Source organism: Saccostrea cucullata, unplaced genomic scaffold (genome assembly GCF_032062105.1).
Source record: "Saccostrea cucullata isolate Sc308-1 unplaced genomic scaffold, CSIRO_AGI_Scuc_v1 ctg3482, whole genome shotgun sequence".
In the NCBI taxonomy this organism is placed as follows: Eukaryota; Metazoa; Mollusca; class Bivalvia; order Ostreida; family Ostreidae; genus Saccostrea; species Saccostrea cuccullata.
The window spans coordinates 29485-54292 of NW_026932919.1; the positions used below are offsets into that span (position 1 = coordinate 29485).

Genomic DNA, 24808 nt, shown 5'->3' on the forward strand with positions numbered 1-24808 from the left:
ATTTTGTGATGCATTACAGAAACAAAAGTGTTTATCTTAACTATTTGCAACAATATATGATACAATTTTGATCATATGTTACGTAATTAGGGGTCACAAAGGGCCAGAATGTCAAATCTTTGACGCTTCATATCTCGAAAAGGGGGAATATTCTGATAAGCAATATTGAACAAAAGATGGTCAGAATAATGTGCTAAACAATATGCATACTTTGAATTTTTGTAAAAGGGCCCCATTAAGGACTTGTAGGAGTGGCCCCTAAATATTTCCATAAAGCATATCTCCTAAACAAAAAGAAATCTCTGAAAAGGTGTAGAACAAAAAGTCTTTGAAATCACAAGACCTTTCGTTTGATATCAAGAAAAAGGGGCCGACTCCTCAAATTAGGGACTCAGAGGGGCCAGAAGTCTTTCATCTTTAACTCTTTAATGATCAATATTTTGTAATAAGTACATGTATATGATATGTTTAAGGTATGTCACTCCTGAAATTTGTTAAATCAAGGATTCATTGAGAAGTACATTTTGGATAAGTACTTACAGTATAAAGAGTGACTCAAAATCAACGAGAAAATAGGGGGTCAGTGTTTATCTTACTGATCTACGGTAGAATAAAGTTGACCTTTTTACACTTAAATTTTAACTCTTTAGTTAATACCCATTCTCTGTAACCACTTAAACTTTTGTGGCACGCATAGTCACAGATTTTTTTCAAATTTGGCTGGAAAGTACCACCTCATAAACTACTTCAAAAAATATAGTTAGATCATACGAATGTTGAGTAGTTACCATGGAAACGGTGTCTAAAGTTGATTTTTTGTGAAAAAATGCAATATTTGGGAAAGTGTTTTAAAGAAATGCGGCTACTTCAATTCATGTTACTCGCAGAAATAAGAAATATAACATCTTACTTTAAAAGGCATGTTAAAACCTTGTTGGTATTCTCTCTACAAATATGAGAATTATTTGATTAAAATAGCAATAACTTTGAAATTGAATTATCTCCCTTTGATAATTGTGAGCTCTTCAGTGAGAAAGATAAAAAAAATCATTATACAAAAATGACTGGAAGTTGTTTACATATTGTCAGCATACAGCTCTGTATATCCAAGAATTCAAGTAAAATCAACTGTTTTTCCTGTTTATTTAATTTGCATACAAATTTTAGCCTCTGTTAATATCCTACATGCAAAAGGATAATTTTGATATGTGAAAAATGGTGAAATGTACAAGCTAGACTACATAGTTCAGGAAATCAGATCTGTACATAAGCATTAGTCTCAAGGTCTAAGGAGTTTCAAAACGGGATTCAAGATAAACTTGAAATATCAGAATTACTTGTATTATGAATTTGTTTTTTTTTAAGAATTACTGTGTCTTACGATCAGTCAGAGTGATATACTGGAGGACTGCCATGAATACGGCGTTAGAAAGCAAATGAATTTTAAAACTGAATGTTATTATAGAGACTAATAATTTTTAAAAAACTGAATATGTCCTTGGCTGAAAGGAAAAAAAATTACTGAATAATAGCTACAATTCCCATCCACAGTTCGTTATTTCAAATTCAGCAATATTTTTTGAAACCCATGGTATAATACATATTATATATGGATTATAAAATTGTTACCTATACAAGCCCCCCCCTTCCAAAATAAAAAAGAGTTTGGGCATTTTATATATTGTTATTGTTTTTTTTTTTTTTTCTTTGCCCTTTTTTCTGTGAGGAAGAAAATTAATAATTTTCCCTAAAAAACATGAAATAAATGATATGTCCTGCCATAAAAATAACCTAACTAAATCCCCCCCCCCCTTCTGGATCAAAGATCGTCCCCTAACCCATAGTAAACGCAGTCATATTATGTAGTTTTTAAACAGGATAAACAAGTATAAAAATGTTTTGTTAACCAGTCAAAAATATACTTTTGATGATTGGGGTAGTTGCATAGAAATACAAATTGTCTGTGAATCAAAATTTATCATTTCTCTGGACTAAGATACATTATGATTTAAACTTATAGCAGTACAATATTAAATCTGTCTAGCAGTATTTTATTAATAATGAAAATAATTTTCTGACCCCCCCCCCCCCAAAAAAAAAAGAAAATAATAATAATTAAAGCGCAATAGCAGATTATTCGAACAGATCCAGCAGATGTATACAACAGATTATTATTGATTAAACTTTGGGAATATCAGATCTTTTGCGTAGATCCAGGCATATTTGTGCTGAAATATTTACCATCAACATCGCTAAAATCTCATTTTTTTAAGAATGATATATCAAAGTAAATTAGATTTTTCCGTCAACTTCTCTGAAAAATAGTCACTGGAAAACACATTTTGACTGTCACTTGAAAAGTTCGGATTGTTAAATATGGTTTAAAAAATGTACATTTAGAAGCAAGGGATTAGTTTACTAAAACAGCAGAAGAGTGTCTTTACATGCTTGTAGCGCAATTCTCTACATACAAGAAGTTTTGCACTCAATATGGAAAGTGTATAGTCGTCCAATATTCTTAAATGCCTACCTTTATATCAATAAAACCTGAAAACTGTACTTACATAAGCATTTTCACATCATGCATCAAGCTAAAGGGAGAATGTAAAACCAGTTTTCAAAAAAATACATTCAATATACGGGATCGAGGTCAGGATACAACATTTACAATACCAGTATTCCGAATAACCGAGTATAAATACATTATTAACAAGCTAATTCAAAGAATATGTGTCCCCTGCTTAAGGAGATTTCTGTAGTTTAAGAGGGGAAGTGTGGGTTGTCGGAGGGTGGTTGGGTAGGGGATGGGACACTTAAAGTGGGGCGGGCGGGACCATAGAGCGTTATGAACAAAAAATAAGCTAACCTAAACGCTTTTTGAGATATCACTCGGAAAGAGAGGTTTACATACAAACAATGTCTTTTTCTACCTTTACCTTTTGACCTAGAAATAAATAGGGGTCATTTTAAGCCAAAGGAAGTTGTGGTATAAACTCAAATTGAAAACGATCATAGGCTTCTTAAGATATCCCATCGCAGAATTACATGGTACGGAAGCCAATTTAGGACCTATCAAAAAATATTTTTGAATTCGTTATAACGATTTTTAGAATTTGTTGTAACGAATTTAATTTGTTATAACAGATTATTACGAATTTAATTTGTAATAACAGATTTATTGAATTCGTTATAACAAATTTAATTTGTTATAACAGATTTAATGAATTCGTTATTACAAATTTAATTTGTTATTACAGATTTATTGAATTCGTTATAACGAATTTAATTTGCTATTACAGATTCATTGAATTCGTTATAACGAATTTAATTTGTTATTACAGATTTATTGAATTGGTTAAAACGAATTTAATCTGTTATTACAGCTTTGTTGGATTCGTTATAACCAATTCAAGAATTTGGTTATAACGAATTCAACAAATCTGTAATAACAGATTAAATAAAATCGTTATATCGAATTCAACAAATCTTTAAATACAGATTAAATTCCTTATAACGAATTCAACAAATCTGTTATAATAGATTAAATTCCTTATAATGAATTCAATGAAACTGTAATAACAGATTAAATTCGTTATAACGAATTCAATGAATCTGTTATAACAAATTAAATTCGTTATAACGAATTCTAAAAATCGTTATAACGAATTCAAAAATATTTTGATAGGTCCTAAATGGGCTTCCGTAATTTGCTTAATATCATTCCCCCACAAAATAATAGTCCCTCACAAATCTTGCTTCTTTGTTGCTTTTTGAGCAGTTTTTTCTTTGAATATTAAAACATTAACATTGTTGAAATTAAATATGTTATAAAAATTGAATTTTGATCAATTGTTTTGAAGTAAGAGATTCTGCGTGAAATTTTCGAAAAAGCTGACGAGTGACCAACCTTAATGTGTAAAATAAATGATAATTCAGATATTAGATAATCATATTATTGTTCAGAAAGCTAATCATTTTTCTTACTGTATCTCGTCCATGTTGTCATTTATAATTGTTTCCATATAAATATGACTAATCATGGCTTTGCTATTCTTGAGATGAAGATTTATAAAGATTTTTCCTATATATTCCTATATGTAAAACTTTGATCGTCTATTTTGGCCCCGCTCTACCCTTGGGGGTCATGATTTAAACAAACTTGAATCTACACTACCTGAGGATGCGTAAATATCAATATAACCAATCATGCCTTTGATATTCTTGAGACAGGCTTTTTAAAGAATTTCCTATTGATCCTTTGTTTGACTTTGTTCAGCCAATTTAAGCCCCGCCCTATCCCTGGGGATCATGGATTGAACAAACTTGAATCAATACTACCTGACGATGCTTCAATATAAATCTGACCATTCAGGCCTTTTTTATATTCTTGACCGGAAGGTTTTTATATAATTTTCCTGTATATGTCTATGTAAATTTTTGGTCAGCCATAATGGTCACGCAAGAGGGTCATGATTTGAACAAACTTGAATCAGCACTACCCAAGAAAGCATCCATATAAATATGGCTAATCATGGCTTTGCAATTCTTGAAAATAGAATTTTTAAAGAATTTTCCTATATATTTCTATGTAAAAAATTGATCAGCCATAATGGCCCCGCCCTACCCGTGGGGTTATGATTTGAATAATGTTGAATCTATACTATCTGCAAATGTTTTCTTATAAGTTTTATCTTTCTTGGCACAGTGCTTCTTGAAAATAAGATTTTTTAAACATACCACGGAATTATCACTATTTTTTTTTTTGATTATCTCCCCTCGGGTAAGGATTTAGCCCCTTACTTGAAAAAACTTGAATCCCTTTCATCCGTGGATGTTTAGTGGCAAGTTTAGTTGAAATGGTGGTTCTTGATGAGAAGTTGAAAATGTGAAATGTTTATAGACAGACAGAAAGCTAGACGGACGGACAGCTAGACATACGGACGCTGGACAAACTGTGATAAGAAAATATCTCTGGAGCTTTCAGCTCAGGTGAGTTAAAAACGGAAGGGTTGCAACCACCCACCCCCATTCCCTACTATGCGTGCCTGCATTTAGAAAAAATTCTGACACTGCTTTAATTCTTACCCAACTTCAGTTCTAAATTCTTTTACACATTTTTCTAGTTCATCCACCTCCCTCTTGCGGAAAAAAGTCTGCGTTCTTAATGGATTTTACAACCTTTCTATTTTCTTACATATTACACTATGTTGTATATTTCACAATTTTTCGCAAATAATATATATGTACACGTATATGAATGGGTTTTATATCGTATACGTATAAAATGATTATTCTTTTAATTCTTTTTGCAAGTTGTGTACAGAATAAGAAAGTTTTGACTAAACTTCCGCCTTTTTGTGAAACGCAACTTATATTAACGGGTTTAGTCACTGATTTAGTCCGGACTAAGCTTACGCCTGGTCGTAGGCTTTTTTAAGAACGAGCATTAGAGGTTGCTTGAAAGGAGTGTTTTCGATTAAAAAAACTTTCAGGGGAAATATTTAAAGCACCGATAGTATAATGACCTAGTATAATTCCCTGATTGACCTTATTACATATATGTACTGAAATAAATAGTTTTTTTGAGCATAAACGATGCTTTTTTTCTATATTGAAAATTATGAATATTCTCATTTTCTATAAGAAACATAAAGAAAATGCAAAATAAAATTCTTTTTATTAAGTTTTATTTGATAATTAAATTTGACAGTGGTATGATGTCCTGATTTTTTTTATAATGCCTGATGACCTGATAATATGAAAGCTTAAACTAAAAGCAATATTTCATTATATTTGTTTCACTTTTCAAGTCTTATTGACCGTTCACGGTAGCTCAGTCGGTAGAGCGCTCGCTCCGTGATCGGGAGGTCGTGAGTTCGTATCTCGGCCGCGACTGTCCCTTTCGATAAAATGGGAAGCAACTGTTCCTTCGCCATGCGCTCGGCACTTTGAAGTGAAAGTTGCGGGTCCTTCGGATGAGACCTTAAAAACCGAGGCCCCTTGTCAGCGGCAGGCGTTGGCACGATAAAGACCCCTCACTGCTCAATGGCCCTGAGTGCCGAGTACAGGTCAAAATTTGTAGCCCTTCACCGGCACACGGTGACGTCTCCATATGAGTGAAAAATTCTCCAGAGGGACGTTAAACAATATACAATCAATCAATCAAATCTTATTTATTTTCAGTGTGATAAATAAAAAGTTTACAATTTTACCTAACTTAAGTTAATACACTATGTATAACAGACTTGCATTTAACTGAAGAATCTTACTTATGCATTTTACTATATTGTTTTATGGGTTGTGGGGCGCATGCAATAAAAAACAATATGAAGTTACTTATTTACTTTCATAGTTTAAGAGAAAATGATGCGTTATAATTTTATGCTTTTTGATAAACAAAATTGATCAAACGTAAGACAGTGGTAGCCAAACATTATTTTAATGCATAAATACATGTAATGTAGGGAAAATAAAATATTTTTTTTTATATATTTCTTTGATAAAATTAATGTTTCAAAAGCCAGGTAAAGAAATAAGATTTTTTTCTTATTTTAGTTTGTTAATCACTGAGTCTTACAAATCTGTTTAATACTTGGATATTTACTTGAAAAAAAAAAAACGTTAATGGTAATCTAACAACCAAACTATATGATAAACGTGATGACTCGACAACTTCCCTCACTTATGCAGCAATATATCTTCATCACTTACATACGGAGTGTATATATCTCAGTTGATTCGATACGCAAGAGCATGCTCTATGTACGAACAATTTCTAAAACGAGGTATATTATTGACAAGCAAGTTGATGAAACAAGAATGTTAACAGTCAACATAAAAAAAAGCCAACATTTCATAAATTCTAGGTCGATATAATGACCTTGTCAGCAAATACAATTCATCATTGAGACAAATGCTGACAGACGTTTTTCATACTTATTGTAAGTCCATTATTTATACCCTGAATTGACGACAGATTTATCCGTTATTTCCCGATCATAATAAGGAGCAACAGCAGAGGATGCTTACAAGCAGTCAGTTTACTAAATTAAATTATATCGTGAATGACAAATTCAGTTTTGTTGGTAAGACTTATTTTATTTTAATATTCAAATAAATGTCGAATGAATAAAGTATATTGGGGATATAATCAAAGTATCATATTTAAAAAAAATAATATGTTTATGTCAATTTTATCCTCAATTCTATGGCAATAGACAGTATACAGAAAATAATTTAATCATAAACTAAAACTAAAAAAAGATTTGAAAAGTGAGCATCCTAGACTTAATTAAACTGCTTTCATGTATGATCCTTTAAAGTTATTTAATCAAATTGTAAATTTTAATATATACTAATTTTGGTTCATTACAAGTTTGTATACCATTAGGTCATCGGGTCATTATACTTAAAAGTCAGGACAATTTTCTCTGTCAAATAAAACTTACTATCCAAACATTAAAAATAAATGATATCACCGTGGCTAAGAAAAGTTTATCCATCTCGCAAGAAAAATGAAAGGAAAGGGGCGAGGATAGCATTTAAATGACGATTCCTAAGTTACATGTAATTAAAAAGTAATGCATTACAAATAGTGTGATGATTATTACAGATGTAAGAAAACAAATGTATTTTCCACGGCCTTTAAATGTTCTTCATATCCAATGAAAAATATTATAAACTGTACAGTATGTTAACAACAGGTTATGGCGTGTTAAACGTTTCTTTATTCAATAATCTAGTGATGTATATTCAAAATCTTGTAATGTATAATTATTCAAAATGTTGTGATGTATATGCAGTATCTTGTGATGATTGTTCTACTTTGATGTATGTTCTTTAATCTTGTGATGTATATTCTTTAATCTTGTGATGCACATACAAAGTCTTATGTATATCCAAATCTTGAGATATATGTTCTATAATCCAATAATGTACGTTCAATATCTTGTGATGTATATTCAAAACCTTGTAATGTATGTTCTTCAAACTTGTGATGTACGAGTATGTTCTATAATTTTGTGATTTATGTTCAATATCTTGTGAATTACATGCAAAATCCTGTAATGTATATCCCAAATCTTGTTAGGTATATTCTATAATCTTGTGATGTATATTTGATAATCTTCCGATGTATATTCGATGATCTTCTGATGCATATTCAATAAACTTGTGATGTATGTGCAAAATAGCATTATGGGTAATATGATGCAATACTTAGTAAAGAAAGGACAATTTTCATTGATTGGAAATGACGAAGTAGCGCGGAGTGATGCATACAAAGATCAATTGGACTTTGAAACAAAGAAGGGAGACATAAAATGTGGAGTATGAATGCAGATATATTGAGGAAAATGCGAATAATGTAATAAAAAGAGTGAAGTCCTTGATGTTCATGCAGAATTAAGAACTTCTAAATGTCAAGACATGTAACATACTGAAGCATGCAGATCTTTTTACCCTTGACCTTGAAACTTAGGTCAAAGTCACTGGTAACCTGAATAAAATGTTGATATTAGCTATTTACCAAAATCACCTTGACCTATGAACTTGAAATCGACCTTAACCTTTGTCCTTGACCCAAGGGTAAAAAGAAACATGAAGAACATGTACATGTATCTAGAAACACCTTTCAGAGTTTAGTTCGGTTGGCAGGATAGAAGTTAAAGAGGTGGTGGTTTTTAATGACCTTGACCTTTCATCCAAATGTCACAATCAATCTTAAGTTCTTGGAGTAAGATACAAGATTTAACTCCAACGTTAAATAGGTTAAGAATAAAAATACCCCCCCCCCCCCCCACATACACACACACACAAACAAATCAAATTAAAGGCAACGTAGAAATAACACCTAGGACCAACATAGAGTTTCAGGGAACTGCAGAAAAGACTTCGAGGAAAGTGTATTAAAATATCTGATTTGAGTTTCCAAAGTATATAGAAATAATTCATTAATACGGAAAAAATTACAAATCCTGTCGTGTTTAATCAAATCAAAGTGCAGATGAACAAAGTTGATATATTAGCCTTTTATAGCCTATTTATTCAGATGTCGTTAATTAATAGCATTCAGTTCAACTGATTTGAAATAATATTTTAATACCAAGCATCCTTTGTTTATTTTACCTTTGAAATTTATTTGAATTTTTTTTAGAATTACGCAAACACCAGAAATAGCGATTTTTGTTGTATTAAAAATCAATCTACATGTACGCTCCTTCGTAAAATAATCAGGTATTTGCATTCATGAAAAAAATATTAATAAGAAGGTGTTAAACAATATTGGTCAATTAGCTGACACGAATGTCTTTAAAACCCCGAAAGTAGCCTCCTATGCATTGGAAAAAATAAATAGTTCCGGTCAAAAATCTTTATTTATTTATTTACAAAGTATATAAAATTTACAAGGCACAGGTACCAGAGTTGTCAAAATGGCTTGAGAGGAAATATATAAAAAACATTCTGAACAGAAAGGAAAATCCCTTTTCCATGTATGGAACTACTATGGAACTACTATTGAATAAGTTCATTTTGATTGGTTAGCTATCGGCGTGATGCCCATAGTCGACTTTAACCCTGCCTTGTCGTCGGAATAAAACCAACTTTGAGCCCGAGGTTAAAATCAGTAGAAAAATAAAATGTGAATCGATATATTAAAAAATGACATATGGTTGAAAAATTGTAACTTTATATATGTATTTTTTCTTTGATTCGCGGGATAGAAAGATATGTTAATCGCTTAACCAACATGCCATAATCATCTTGCATATGCATGTACATGTACGTGTGCGCGCATGCAAAACGTTAAACGATATATAGTAGATAGTTGATATCATTTGTAACTTTTATATTCTTAAATGAAATCCTTGGATACTTAGCAAATTTATAAAAGGTCTTGGAGGAATAAGGCACGAAAAGGGACATGGGAAGCGTTTGGGGAACATCTGTAACGGTCCCCGTTACAATTAGCACTAGTTCCTATTGATTTGAATATACATCTATAATGAAAATTGCATTGAAATTGATAATTTGGAAGTCAGGATTGGTTCACGGTCCATTTAATTTTCTTCTATAGGCCTTTTATACTTTATATGTGCGTGATATAGAAAGGTATTCAATTTTTTTAAATTTTTTTTATGATACCCGTCTTTCTGAGTAATTTAAATTCATATCTTGATCAAACATGACACGATGCATTCAAGATATTTGTATATCAGGGCTTTGAAAAATAAATCTATTAGTCAATTATTTATGAAAGAAAGGTTATTGAAAAGAAGACATTCAGTCTTGTTCAAGGATAATATATAGCGCTGTATAATAGATCTATGTAAATATATGCACCTTAAAAGAGTGTAAATACACTGTAACTATATGTGTCCTATTTCAGAGTAACATAAATCTCTAGAAAAAAAAAATGTGATTTTCCTCTTTAATTCAAATTTATAATTCAGTGACGTAACTTTTTTTTAAAAAAAGGGAGGAAGGGGCAGCCAGAGAGAAAAAAATTGCTTACCTGAAAGAAGTTGACAAGTAAAAAAAAAATAAAAATAGGATAATTGCCCAACCTCAAAAATTCTTTTTTCGGGGTGGGGATGGTTGGTGGGGTTGGTGGTTAACTACATTACCTTTTTTTCTTCTTTACTGTACCAAAAGATGGGGTGGAGTTTTTCATTGAACATTTCCATTTGTAAAAGTACATATTAATGTATGTTTGGAAACAAAAGTAGAGGGCAGCTAGCTCACCCTCGGCTCCCCAGGTTGCTAAGTACCCGTTGCTACGTGTTGCTACATGCCTGTATTTTTCAATGAATTACAGTTGAGCTTGTTTTTATGACAATGATAAAAGTCTGCCGATACAAGTTAAGAAATGTTTTAATTTTTTATCTTTTTAAAGCTTAGGGCTTTTCTGCCGAAGAGAAATGTAATTATAGTTGGATGTTTTATTTGACAAAAAAACTTTTTATATTGGTTTTTGCTAAAATAGTTTGAACGGAATGTCATAGCTACGTAAAGTAATCATGCTAACAAGTCCAACTAAACAAATAAATGTACAAAGTAGAGGTGGGAGCAGGTGCTATGCAATACGGAGACGTCAATGTGTCTAGTACAGACTTCTACTTCTTACGATTACATGTACAATAAGGAACTTAATTATCCTCTTAAATTCAGAAAACATGTCTGCACCTCAACAATAAGACTGGATATATACCGTAAACTACAGTATTCTTTAGATAAATATGGCTTACTATAGTTAGCTTAAGTAAATCCAAGTTTCAAACTAACCACTATAGTCAATCAAAGGTATCACATTAGTGTCATATTTATCACCACAGTTTCATAGTAATCGATAAGGTGTTTACTGATGATAAGATTATCTAGCTTTCACTATTGTTAATTTAAGTGTCAGAGTAGTCATTAGTCAAGCAATCACTATAATTGTAAAATAAAGGTTATTATATTACTGCTTCAAAACTTTTCTTTACAAGGGAATATTATGAACCATTTTAGACAGTCTTTCGCTTCTGGGAGATTTGTCCCAACCTGTGTAATAATGTACTGAAAACGTAAACATATATACCTGCTGCATGTTCAGCGTCGGAATCCAAACAATCGTAAGAAACTCCTAAAATCTAGGTAAAATCTAGGTCAGTAGTCTTTCCTTGTCGATGTAGACCACTCAAATAGATTTGAAATTATTGGCTATTTAACCGACTAAACACCAATAATTGAATTCACTCTTTAAAGCGGATCTCTCCTCATATACGGAAGCGTATTAGTGCCACGCAATATTTTTTTTAAGTAATCCCAACTTAAAAGTTGGTAATTCCAACTTAAATCTTGGCTTTTCCAACTTAAAAGTTGGTAAATCCAACTTTAATCTTGGCTTTTCCAACTTTGACTTTTAACGTTTTAGAAAGGATTTTATTATTCATTTACATATCAATTTTTTGCTTGTCAGCAAAAAAATCCTGGATCCGCGCCAATACGGAATTGATACATTTACATGTAGTTATGTTGTATTTTTAGCAGAAAATATTTCATTTGATTAAATAAAATTTGATTACATTAAGTATTTAATTACTGTCTTATTTTTTCATACAATACATAATAAATGGCTATAATATCTGTAATTGGTCAAGTTGAAATCCTGTCATGTACGGAATACTGTGTACATAATTTATATGAAGTTACATGTATTCTCAATAGAATTACACAAAGGGTCTTAAAGGAATATAAAGACTTTTAAGTAAAAGTTGGAAGTTTTATTTAAGGTCATAATAGGTCAAGGTAAAAAAAATAAAACAAACACAGATAAAAGGAAGTCAACAATTTATTTTAATGTGCTAGTATTATTTTCCATTGTAAAAGTATCATATTATAACTGTCCATAATCCCGTTCGCTCTTCTTACCGCCCCGGCCCCTATTTCGACCCCTACCCCAAGGGATTGCAATGATAAATTGCTAACAAATCTATTTCAGTGTGTAATTTTCACTTTGATTAAGTTTGTGATACTTTCAACAAAAGAAAAAACTAAGAAAAGCGTGTGGAAGAGCTCGAATAAAAGTTGGAAAAGCCAAGATTAAAGTTGGAAAAGCCAAGATTAAAGTTGAAAGTTGAAAAAGCAAAGATTAAAGTTGGAATTACCAAGTGAAAAAAAGAATATTGTGTAGCACTAATACGCTTCCGTAATTATATGTTCGAGAAGAATTTGTACATGTATATTACCTTTAAGAGTAGGACAATTGAAGACTTAGACAGAAAGCAAATACACACTGAAATCATTATAAAAATATTTTTTTCCTATAAGAGTTCTTTTTTACGAGGTCTTTCGAGGTTAAGAAACACACAACATAATGTCATCCAGTATTCAATTTTAATAAAATACATTTATTTAATAAAATACCATTTATCAAGCTAAAAAATATTGAAACAATTCAAATGGCAGGAGGAGATCACACATTAACCTCTATAAACATCGTACGTGGGGTACTGGTGACATGGGTTAGTATGCATCCCCTATCGAACAGTAACACCTACAAGGTGCTCAGGAATGAGGAATCAGAAAATCCGCAAACAATTCAGTGTTTAAATAATGACCTAATAATTAGTATGAAAAACATCTGTCGGCATTTGACTTAATGATAGATTACATTTGCTTGTTGGGAGTGAAGCGAACCAAAAACCCTTGGCTTGCGAAGATGAAAATGGCGAGTCAAGAGCAATTATTTGACAGGGGTCCCCAGTCATTTATGTGCTTTGAGGATGCATTTCCCTAAATTGCTTAGGAGAGGGAATTGGAGAGAAAGAGGGTAAGTTTTGGTTAATTTTGATAATTACCATAATGAATTTTATTTGTTCACTGGAAATTGTATGTCGTAAACCAAAGACCAATCCGAGATTCCTCTGATTCTAACCCCCGTTTTTTTATATTGCGACTTGTGCACAAGTCATAATGAACAAGCTGAATCTGATTTCAATGTAATTTTGCTTAATTAACACTCTATTGATATAATTTAGCCCAAGGTCTGGCAGAATCTCTGACAGAATTTATAATAGAAATGAAATTCCAATTAAATATTAAAAAAAATCATGGAAACTTTGTCTAGAAACGTAAAGAGAGCGTATCGAATCTTCATAAAATTGCATCATTTCAGAAACATGTGGTGGATTTTCTCTGAAATTAACAGATTTAGGTCAGGACAAAAGCTTTCTGCGAACCTGCTTGTACAAAGGAATGTGCCAACACCATAAGGAAATTGTTTGCTGCAAGCTTGCAGCAATGTTTGCCGCAGGCTTGCAGCAATGTTTTCCGCAAGCTTGCAGTAAGGTTTCAATATGTGGAAAATCCAGTGTTTGCTGCAGAGATGCAGCAAACCTCATTTGCATGGTAAAACGTTTGCTGCAAGCTTGCTGCAGACTTGCAGCAAACTTGCAGCAAATACCAAGGCTTTGTATAGACTGTCAAGCTTTCTTAAGATACATTCCCGCAAGCTTGCAGCAATGTCTGCTAGAAGTTTGCAGCAATGTTTGCTGCAGACTTGCAGCAAATATTTGCAGGAAGGCAATATTTTCGGTAAGGGATGATGATAACAGATGTAAGAAAACAAATGTTTTTTCCCGCGGCCTTTGAATGTTCTTCATATCCAATGAAAAATATAAATTGTACAGTATTTTGACAACAGGTAATGGCGTGTTAAACGTTTTTTTATTCGATAATCTAGTGATGTATATTCAAATCTTGTAATGTATAATTATTCATAATCCTGTGATGTATATCCAAATCGTGAGGTGTATGTTCTATAATCTAATAATGTACGTTCAATATTTTGTGATGTATATTCAAAACCTTGTGATGTATGTTCTTTAAACTTGTGATGTACGAGTAATGTATATCCCAAATCGTGTTAGGTATATTCTATAATCTTGTGATGTATATTCGATAATCTTCTGATGTATATTCAATAAACTTGTGATGTAAGTGCAAAATGGCATTGTGAGTAATGTGATGCAATACTGTTTTAGTAAATTAAGGACAATTTTCATTGGTTGGAAATGACGAAGTCGTGCGTAGTGATTCATGCGAAGATCAATTGGACTTTGAAACAAAGAAGAGAGACATAAAATGTGGAGTATGAATGCAGATATATTGAGGAGAATGTGAATAATGTATTAAATAGAGTGAAGTCCTCAAATTATTGCATCTCTTTTTCACAGTGTTCTGGTCTTGTTCTTTTTTCACTTTAGACCCATAGATACATATCAAGATATTGCACATACATCACAAGCTTTTAGAACATACATCACAAAATTTTGAATAAACATCACAAGATTTTGAATATACATCAAACAATTATCAAATGAACCAACGTTTTAAATGCCATGGCGTCTCGTCGATAGGTGACTTATCAAGAATTCCTATTGATTTGTATATATAATGAAAATTGCATTGAAATTGATAATTTGAAAGTCAGGATTGGTTCACGGTCCATTTAATTTTGTTCTATAGGCCTTTTATACTTTATATGTGCGTGATATAGGAAGGTATTCAAGTTTTTTTAAATTTAAACTAAAATACTCTCTCAAGAGAGGACAACAAATTGGCATTCATGAAATGGATGATTTGTTTATAATACCCGTCTTTCTGAGTAATTTAAATTCATATCTTGATCAAACATGATACGATGCATTCAAGATAGTTGTATATTGGCTCTTTGAAAAATAAATCTATTAGTCAATTATTTATAAAAGGTTATTGAAAAGAAGACATTCAGTCTTGTTCAACGATAATATATTCCGTTGTATAATAGATCCATGTTAATATATGCACCTTAAAAGAGTGTAAATACACTGTAACTATGTGTCTTATTTCAGAAAAACATAAATCTCTTGATAAAAGAAAAAATGATGTGATTTTCTCAATACTTTTTGAAATATCTGGAAAAAACTTTTGGCCTCTCTAGATCCTTAATTTAGGGGTCAGCCCTTTTTCCGAAATATCGATTGAAACATCTTGTAATTCTGCACAAATTATGTTCTATATATTCTAACAAAATATTTTTAGTTTAGAAGATAAAAAGCATTATATGAGTAATTTTTGTTTCTTTTAAGCGTTATAGTTTTTGACCCCTATAAAGCACCATTTTGAATAGAGAAACCGAAAAACAAAAACCGATGTGCACAACTCCAATCCTTCTTTTATCTAAAATCAGTAGAATTTCTGCTCAAGCTTTAGCCGTCTCTGACCCTTTGTCTGGAAACGAAAGCCTATAAATTTTCGTTTCAAGGGAAATAACTCAAAACCGGAAGTGACTTTTTGAAATTTTTGTCAGCATTTTGATAGAGTTTATAAACGTCAATAAGCTCTGAAAATTTGAGCGCAATCCGTTGAGAAATGAGTGAGATATGAGGCCTCAAAGTTGCGGTCTAGGAAGCAGAAGAAAAAAAAGAATAATTAGAGGAAAGCTGGTTGCAAAGCAACGAGTAGGTCTTCCGTCCTGTTTTGACCGGAAGTGACGTCAACAAAAGAAAACAATGAGCTAAGTCGTCTCCAGTCACTTTATAAGTTTAATTTTGCATCAAAACCTTAAAAAATAAGCAGTTTTTTGGTTATTACCGGTTTGAAAGAAGTGATGTCGATGGACGGAAAATTAAGTTTTATGCTCTCAGTGACATATGTTACCCAAAAACTTGTCAAGAACAGCAAAAATATGCATTTTCTGACGACTTCCAGTTTGACCGGAGTGACGTCACCGAACGCATTTTGACGACTCCAATAGATTAAGCTTGACATTTTGAACAACTTTGCTTCTTGAACGTAATTCTCAATACTTTTTGAGATATCTGGAAAAAAAAAATTGGCCCCTCTAGATCCCTTAATTTAGGGGTCAGCCCTTTTTTCGAGATATCATTTGAAAGGTCTTGTAATTCTGCACAAATTTTGTTCTATATGTTTTAACAAATATTTTTAGTTTAGAAGATAAAAAGCAAATTATGTGTAATTTTTCGCTCTTTTAGGCGTTCTAATTTTTGACCCCTACATAGCACCGTTTTGAATAGAGGAATCGAAAAACAAAAACCACTATGCACAACTTCAATCCTTCTATTGTGTAAAATCAGTAAAATTTCTGTTCCAGCTTTTGCCATCTCCGAGCCTTTGTCTGAAAATGACAGCCTATAAATTTTCGTTTAAAGGTTCATAACTCAAAACTGGAAGTGAATTTGTGAAATGCTAGACACAATTCTGATAGAGTTTAGTTAGGTCTATAAATTCTGAAAATTGGAGCAAAATTCATTGAGAAATGAGTGAAATATAAGGCCTCAAAATTGGCGTCTAGGAAAAGGGAAAAAAAGAATAATAAGAATAATCTTAATCATCAGAATCAGTAGAAGGTCTTCCGTTGGAAACGAAACCTTAATAATCTTTACCAACAGAATCAGTAGAAGGTCTTCCGTTGGAAACGGAAGAGCTTAATTATCCTCTTAAATTCAGAAAACTTGTCTGTACCTCAACAATAAGACTGTATAGATACCGTAAACTACAGTATTCTTTAGATAAATATGGCTTACTATAGTTAGCTTTAGTAAATCCAAGTTTCAAACTTACCACTATAGTCAATCAAAGGTATCACATTAGTGTCATATTTATCACCATAGTTTCATAGTTATCGATAAGGTGTTTACTGATGATAAGATTATCTAGCTTTCACTATTGTTAATTTAAGTGTCAGAGTAGTCATTAGTCAAGTAATCAATATAATTGTAAAATAAAGGTCATTATATTACTGCTTCAAAACTTTTCTTTACAAGGGAATATTATGAACCATTTTAGATAGTCTTTCGCTTCTGGGATATTCGTCCCAACCTGTGTTATAATAAACTGAAAACGTAAACATACCTGCTGCATGTTCAGCTTCGGAAACCAAACAATCGTAAGAAACTCCTAAAATCTAGGTAAAACTTAGGTCAGTAGTCTTTGCTTGTCGATGTAAACCACTCGAATGGATTTGCAATTATCGGCTATTTAACCGACTAAACACAATAATTGATTCGTTCTTTAAAGCGGATCTTTCATTATATACGGAAGCGTATTAGTGCCACGCAATATTTTTTTAAGTTGGTAATTTCAACTTTAAAGTTGGTAATTCCAACTTTAAAGTTGGTAATTCCAACTTTAATCTTGGCTCTTCCAACTTTAAAGTTGGTAATTCCAACTTTAATCTTGGCTCTCCCAACTTTAAAGTTGGTAATTCCAACTTTAATCTAGGCTTTTCCAACTTTGACTTTTAACGTTTAAGAAAGGATTTTATTATTTTTTTACTTATCAATTTTTTGCTTGTCAAAAAAAAAAATCCTGGATCCGCGCCAATGCGGAATTGATACATTTAGTTATGTTGTATATTTAGCAGAAAATGTTTCATTTGATTAAATAAAATTTGATTACATTAAGTATTTAATTACTGTCTCATTCTTTCATACAATACATAATAAATGGCTATAATATCTGTAATTGGTTAAGTTCAAATCCTGTCAGTACGGAATACTGTAAACATAATTTATATGAAGTTACATGTATTTTCAGTAGAATTGCACAAGAGGTCTTAAAGGAATATAAAGATTTTTAAGTAAAAGTTGGAAGTTTTATGTAAGGTCATAAGGAAGGTCAAGGTAAAAAAAAAACAAACAGAGATAAAAAGAAGTCAACAATTTATTTTAATGTGCTAGTATTTATATTCCATTGTAAAAGTATCATATCATAACTCCCTATATTCCCGTCCGCTCTTCTTACCCCCCCCCCTCCGGCCCCTATTTTGACCCCTACCCCTATAGATTGCAATGATAAATTTGCTAACAAATCTATTTCAGTGTGTTATTTTCCCTTTAATTAAGTTTGTGATACTTTCAAGAAAAGAAAAAACTAAGAAAAGCGGGTAGAAGAGCTTGAATAAAAGTTTGAAAAGCCAAGATTAAAGTTGAAAGTTGGAAAAGCCAAGATTAAAGTTGGAATTACTAACTTAAAAAAAAATATATTGTGTGGCACTAATACGCTTCCGTAATTATATGTTCGAGAAGAATTTGTATATTACTTTTAAGAGTAGGATAACTGAAGACTTAGACAGAAAGAAAATACACACTGAAATCATTAAAAAATATTTTTTTTCCTATATTAGTTTTTTTTCGAGGTCTTTCGTGGTTAAGAAATACACAACATAATGTCATCCAGTTTTCAATTTTAATAAAATACATTTATTCAATAAAATACCATTTATCAAGCTATAAAATATTGAAACAATTCAAATCGCAGGAGGAGATCACACATGAACCTCTATAAACATCGTACGTGGGGTACTGGTGACATGGGTTAGTATGCATCCCCTATCGAACAGTAACACCTACAAGGTGCTCAGGAATGAGGAATCAGAAAATCCGCAAACAATTCAGTGTTTAAATAATGACCTAATAATTAGTATGAAAAAACAGCTGTCGGTATTTGACTTAATGATAGATTACATTTGCTTGTTGTGAGTGAAGCGAACCAAAAACCCTTGGCTTGCGAAGATGAAAATGGCGAGTCAAGAGCAATTATTTGACAGGGTCACCTGTCATTTATGTGCTTTGAGGATGCATTTCCCTAAATTGCTTAGGAGAGGGAACTGGAAAGAAAGAGGGTAAGATTTGGTTAATTTTGATAATTATCATTATAATGAATTTTATTTGTTCACTGGAAATTGTATGTCGTAAACCAAAGACTAATCCGAGATTCCTCTGATTCTAACCCCCGTTTTTTTATATTTCGACTTGTGCACAAGTCATAATGAACAAGCAGAATCTGATTTCAATGTATTTTTGCTAAATTAACACTCTATTGATATAATTTAGCCCAAGGTCTGGCAGAATCTCTGACTGAATTTATAATAGAAATGAAATTCCAATTAAAAGATCAAGAATCCCTGTATATGATTAAGACTTTTTCTATTTCTAGCTATACATGTAGCTTCGAAAAGCGAAGATGTGTGCTGAACCAGAGAATGCAAAGTTGTGTGATGAACCAGGGATTGCAAAATTGTATGCTGACCACGGAATGCAAAGTTGTGTGCTAAACCAGTGTTTCCAAATCTCCCATTACAAATAGAATCAGCGCAGTAAGCCAAGGATGGCCCATCACAATAGTGGTAGGTTTCTGTTTAATCTTTTAGAACAACTACACTAGTACGAAATAACCAAGATGCTTATCATATTGATATTTTTTCCCATCGCGCAACTATATATATATATATAACATCTCGAATATGCGTCTGTGTGTGTGCCAGTGTGTTTGTTACAGCTTGTGGGCTGATTTACAGAGAACCTTTGCATACATTGAACCACTCTCAGCCTTTACATACATGCGTGGCATTATAAAAGGACGAAGCCTATTCATTTTCAAATTGAACGATGTAATATTTCTAAAAATATGGCGTTTTTATTACCTTCTAACCCTGAAATGTTATGTACGACTTGACAATGCTCCATTCCGCTTATTCGGGTTACTTCAATAAACTGAAGTTTTATGTACGACTTGACAAATATCACTTCCGTTTAATAAACATGGTAAATTCGGGTTGCTTAGACTCGCTAAGTATTACTTCGTACATGTATCTGCACATTGTCATGTAATTGTGCGTATTATGAGACAATCTGTATGAATTAACATGTCATCTCAGTGGCTAAATAATTGAAGGAAGGATATGAAGGTAACGAACAGTATTCAATATCAAAGTCCATGAAATGAACGTCGCGGTTTCATTACCAAATCCCAACAGGTGTATGCATGGATTTGGGGTGCACGTTATTCCTGAAAGCTGTAAATACAGTTTAATGTTTAATTGACCTCTTGATGTGTTTTTTTTTTTCATTACGAAAAAATGCATATTGCCTGGAACTGTGAGGTATACTTAGGTAAATTACCGAAACCTATAAATGTAGCATACGTGATATGTTTCTGATAGTTATAAGGGAAACTGCCCAATTACGTATGCCTATTATGCCCCCTCCCTACTAAAATACTATGCAATTTGTTTTCTCTTAAAAAAAGACCCCCATCCCCGATTATTTTGTTTAAAAAAATAAATAGTGCTAAAAAACATTTTATTTTCCTCATCTAATATTAAAGTTTACTACCCCAAATTAGGTATACATGTAATGCCTACCTAACCAAGATGTTATGTATTTTGCATTTTGTTAAAAATGGATCAACATCCCCCCTCCCCCTTAATAATTTTGTTAAAAGTAATGGAGTTGATCCTAACGCTGCGGGTTCAAATCCCACTGTAGGACGTGAAGACTAGTCCTTCGAATGAGACCGTGTAAATCAATGGCTCATGTTCCGATAGATGCTGGCACAAAAAAGATCCCTCACTGCTCAATGGCCGTCAGTGCCTTTTATATGAAAAAAATGCGCAACTCTTCACGTCAAGCCTTCATATAAACAAAAACTTCCTGAGAGGGACATTAAACAAAATACGTTGTACTATTAATCTTTAACATGGTTAACGTCCCTCTAGAGAATTTATCTCTCATGAGATATTGCCAATACCGGTGAAGTTCCTGTCGCGAGGAGATGCTCTGCTTAGCGGTTCCCTTGTTTAAAATTAATTTGCATATTGCACACATACATGTATGGGCTAAGGTCAAGATCTATCATTAGACATTTCTAATCAAAGTACTGATAGTACTGATAGACGGTGGCATGGATGGTGTGTATTATATGAATATATAATGTAGGAACCTGCTTTAACACTAATGGAAATATATATTACTTGGAGTGAAAAGGGAAAGGTATTGAGATAAAGTAAGGATTGAAGGTGAGGAGGGTGTGTAAGTGTTACAAATCATGATTTTGTTGGACCTGTGTGGTATTGTTGTTACTCTTATGATGTATGCAAAATCAGGATATTCATGAAGCTTTATATATATCTTAGAAGGAAACAAGGGTATGCCATGGAATTAATTATCATTATATGGTATTCAAGGAAAGCAGACTAATTATGAAAATTAGATTTGTTCTGCTGTATTTTTCTGGTTGTTTTCGCATGTCACACTCAATGTAAGTTGACCGATTCATGACTTTTAAAACCTTCAGAAAAGAAGAACAATTTTTGAGTACTGTGGGAGATGGATTTTGAAAATTTAGCATAGCAGTTGGAATATGTATGCGTCCAGATCGATATAAATTGGGACATATTTATATTTGTCCTGTTTATCCGTTTATCTGTATTTCTCAGTTGTCAGATTTAAACTTTGCCAAAATGTTGAATCGTGAGAGATAGAGAATTCATATTTGGTATGCACACTCCATTGATTAAGCTTTTCCAAATTAGACCAAGATCAGTGACCTTGACTATGACCTATATGTTACAAATAATTTTTTTTTATTGTTGTCATAAGTTCTGAATCATAGGAGAAAGGTACTTCATATTGATATGCATACTGTACTAATTATTTTCTTTCATGGCACCATGGTCAATTAACCTTTTGACCTTGACTGTGATGTATATGCTCAAGATAAAGTTTTTGAACTTTTGAACCATTAGAAATAGAGACTTAGTAATTTTTTATGCAAAGTCCATTAATGTGTTCCAAGGCCAAAGACCTCTTTACGTTGAATGTGTTATATATGCTAGGAATTGCGTTATTGGAACTTTGTTGCAAGCAGGTGCATAGTGTTTCACAAAAACATTTCTGGAATAGCTACTGACCCATATTTTGTCATTCTGAGCAGGAAACTATTTGACTACAGAGTTGGCCTTTTTTAAAATAATTGGAAGCTTGAAAAAGTATTATAATTTGTGTTTTCTATTAAGCTTGAAATAGTTTGAATTTATGAAGAGGAGGGAGAAATGATGGAAGTAGTTTTATTGAAACATGGTTGAATGCAGAATAAGTCAAAATAGTACAAAGTACATTATATTTTGAAAAGCATTGTAGGGCAAGCTTATCACAAGTATATTTTTTTGAAAGAATAATGTGGCATATCTTGGTGTTGAGAATAAAAATATTACAAAGAAAACAGGAACTTCTTTGACACATAAAATGTTTACAGAATGAATAAGGAGTACAAGTGAATGTTATGTTATACATCTATTGAGATGTGTGCATATCCTAAAAATTTTTTAAATGTGTTCATTCACAGCAGGAAAACTTTGGTTGTAAAAGATGTACACAAAAAGTAAGCATCGTATTGTGGCCGTTAATTCATTTACAATAATACTACATATGTAGAAAAATTTTGCCTAAGTATGAACCAAATTACAAATGTAAAACTAAGATTATAAGCATATGTACAACATTTGAAAAAAAAGTAAAAATTATGAGTACATTGTATGGAATGTACATTACAACAGCATAATTACAGATGACAAAGGTTGTTCAATACAAAACAAGTTATCTCACAAATAAGCAATTCACTAATAAGTTGGATGTAATACATAACATCCTTGTCAAGTGTGAAAAATATTTACAAGGAAAACATTTGCTACAGAACTACACAATTTGAGAGAACATAATTGTTTTAGAATAAGAAATGTCACAGAAAAGTTGTAGTAAGCAAAGTAACTAATTGTATAATATTTACAGAGACAAAAACATAATAACATTTCATGGAATAGCACAGTCCAGACATCTGAACTTTTTCTCAGTATGAGAAAATAGCACCTGTAAAGCCTTCCACATTTAAAACCGTGTCTATTACGGGTATGACTAAAGTAATAAATTTTTACAAAGATGGTGAAAATAAGGAAAACCATGTGAAAAATTAAGTATGGCATTGTACTGCTGTTGATGGAGTATAACAATATGAGATTGCACAAATGAAAGAGATACATGTATAACTATTTTGGCACATTATGGTGGCTGTGTAAACAGTAAACAAAAATGGAAAAATATAAGCATTAAAAGTCAAGTCTGAATGGTAAACAATGTGCATGAAAAGATAGCACTATTTACAAAACATGAAAAATGTACATGCTGTTATTTTTTACAAGACATGTAATTGAATTCAGCTTTTGTCTGATGAAGTTTCACATGATTGATGGAATTCAGAAATATCTGCAGGTATACATCAAAATATAGAGAAAATGTGTACATGATTTGCACCTGAAATAAGATAAATACTGTTTAATACTGATATTGAATTTCTTTTTTTTATTACAATGATGGAGATTATGTTTTATGAAACAGGAAAAGTGTTTCACTTGTCATTAACAAGTTTGTCTTTAAGCTATATTTCATCTGCAATAAGACCTTAAAGTTCAATGCTTTGCACATTCACTCCAATGGTGGTAAATTTCACTGGGAATGGAAACTTTTGCACAATTAAGTCTTCCATTTGTTCATTTGACAATTGTGACACATCTCTATGTCTTTGAAGTTGAGTTCTTATCATGCTTATGTCTACGACATAATCCTTATAGGTGGCATCTAACACCAAAATGAACAACTTGCATTATTTAGTTTTTATAAATCATTAATCAAGGAATCTGAGAAATATATTAAAGGCATTGTTTTCATTAGCAATGTAAAAATTACTGAATTCATTAAAAGAAGAGATGAAAATCAGACCTGAAAGGTATCATAAAAAGCCAATTTTGTTACAAGTTTGTTAAGTGCAAAAAATTGTGCTCACTATGAGGTTAATTTTTCAGCACGAATTGATCTGTTGGTATATTTGGCTTTAGAAAATGATAATTTGAGAATGTTTTGATTTGTTCAGAGTAAGTACCTTGATAGCTGTGTTTCTGGTGGTGTTAAGGGTTTTTCTTTTTTGCCATTCGGAAACTATACAATGTGATACTTCAATGTAATCTCCGATGGTGATAGATTGGTTCACTAATTCCCTCCAAAGGGTCAGCTCTACTTGGGTATCATTGTCCTGAAGAGTGAGGGTCCTTATTTTGGTGTCTACATTACTGACCGGCACTGTTTTAATGGCCTCGTCCTGTGTCAAGAAATATACATGCTCAATTAACCATACCATGATATTAAAGATAGGCCACGGAGAAATTATGTAAGCAATGGTAACAAAGAAGTAAATGCTAGGATCATGAAATCGAAAACGCCATGTAAAATGATGCTGTAGATCCCGGGATATTTATAGTTAAACATGCTCATTCACACCTGCCCAAACGATCGATAATCAGGCCGAGTGCTACTTCCGGTTTAGATGTTTACAATATCTGTGACGTCACAAGTGTGTCTTGGGTTTCCCCATGTGTATTACAGAAATGGCTGAACTGTCTGTTCATATTTATAATGAAAGTCAATCAGAACGT

The 24808-nt window shown here is 32.2% G+C and overlaps 1 protein-coding gene across 1 annotated transcript; it reads right to left on the reverse strand.

Moving 5' to 3' along the window:
• Positions 1–23781: 23781 nt before the first annotated feature.
• Positions 23782–24474, reverse strand: LOC134236511 (uncharacterized; the record flags this gene model as incomplete). Its single annotated transcript, XM_062718688.1, has 2 exons — positions 23782–23976; positions 24259–24474. Coding segments are annotated over 2 exons (411 nt in total), but the record flags the coding sequence as incomplete, so codon positions are not given.
• Between the last annotated feature and the right edge of the window lie 334 nt (positions 24475–24808).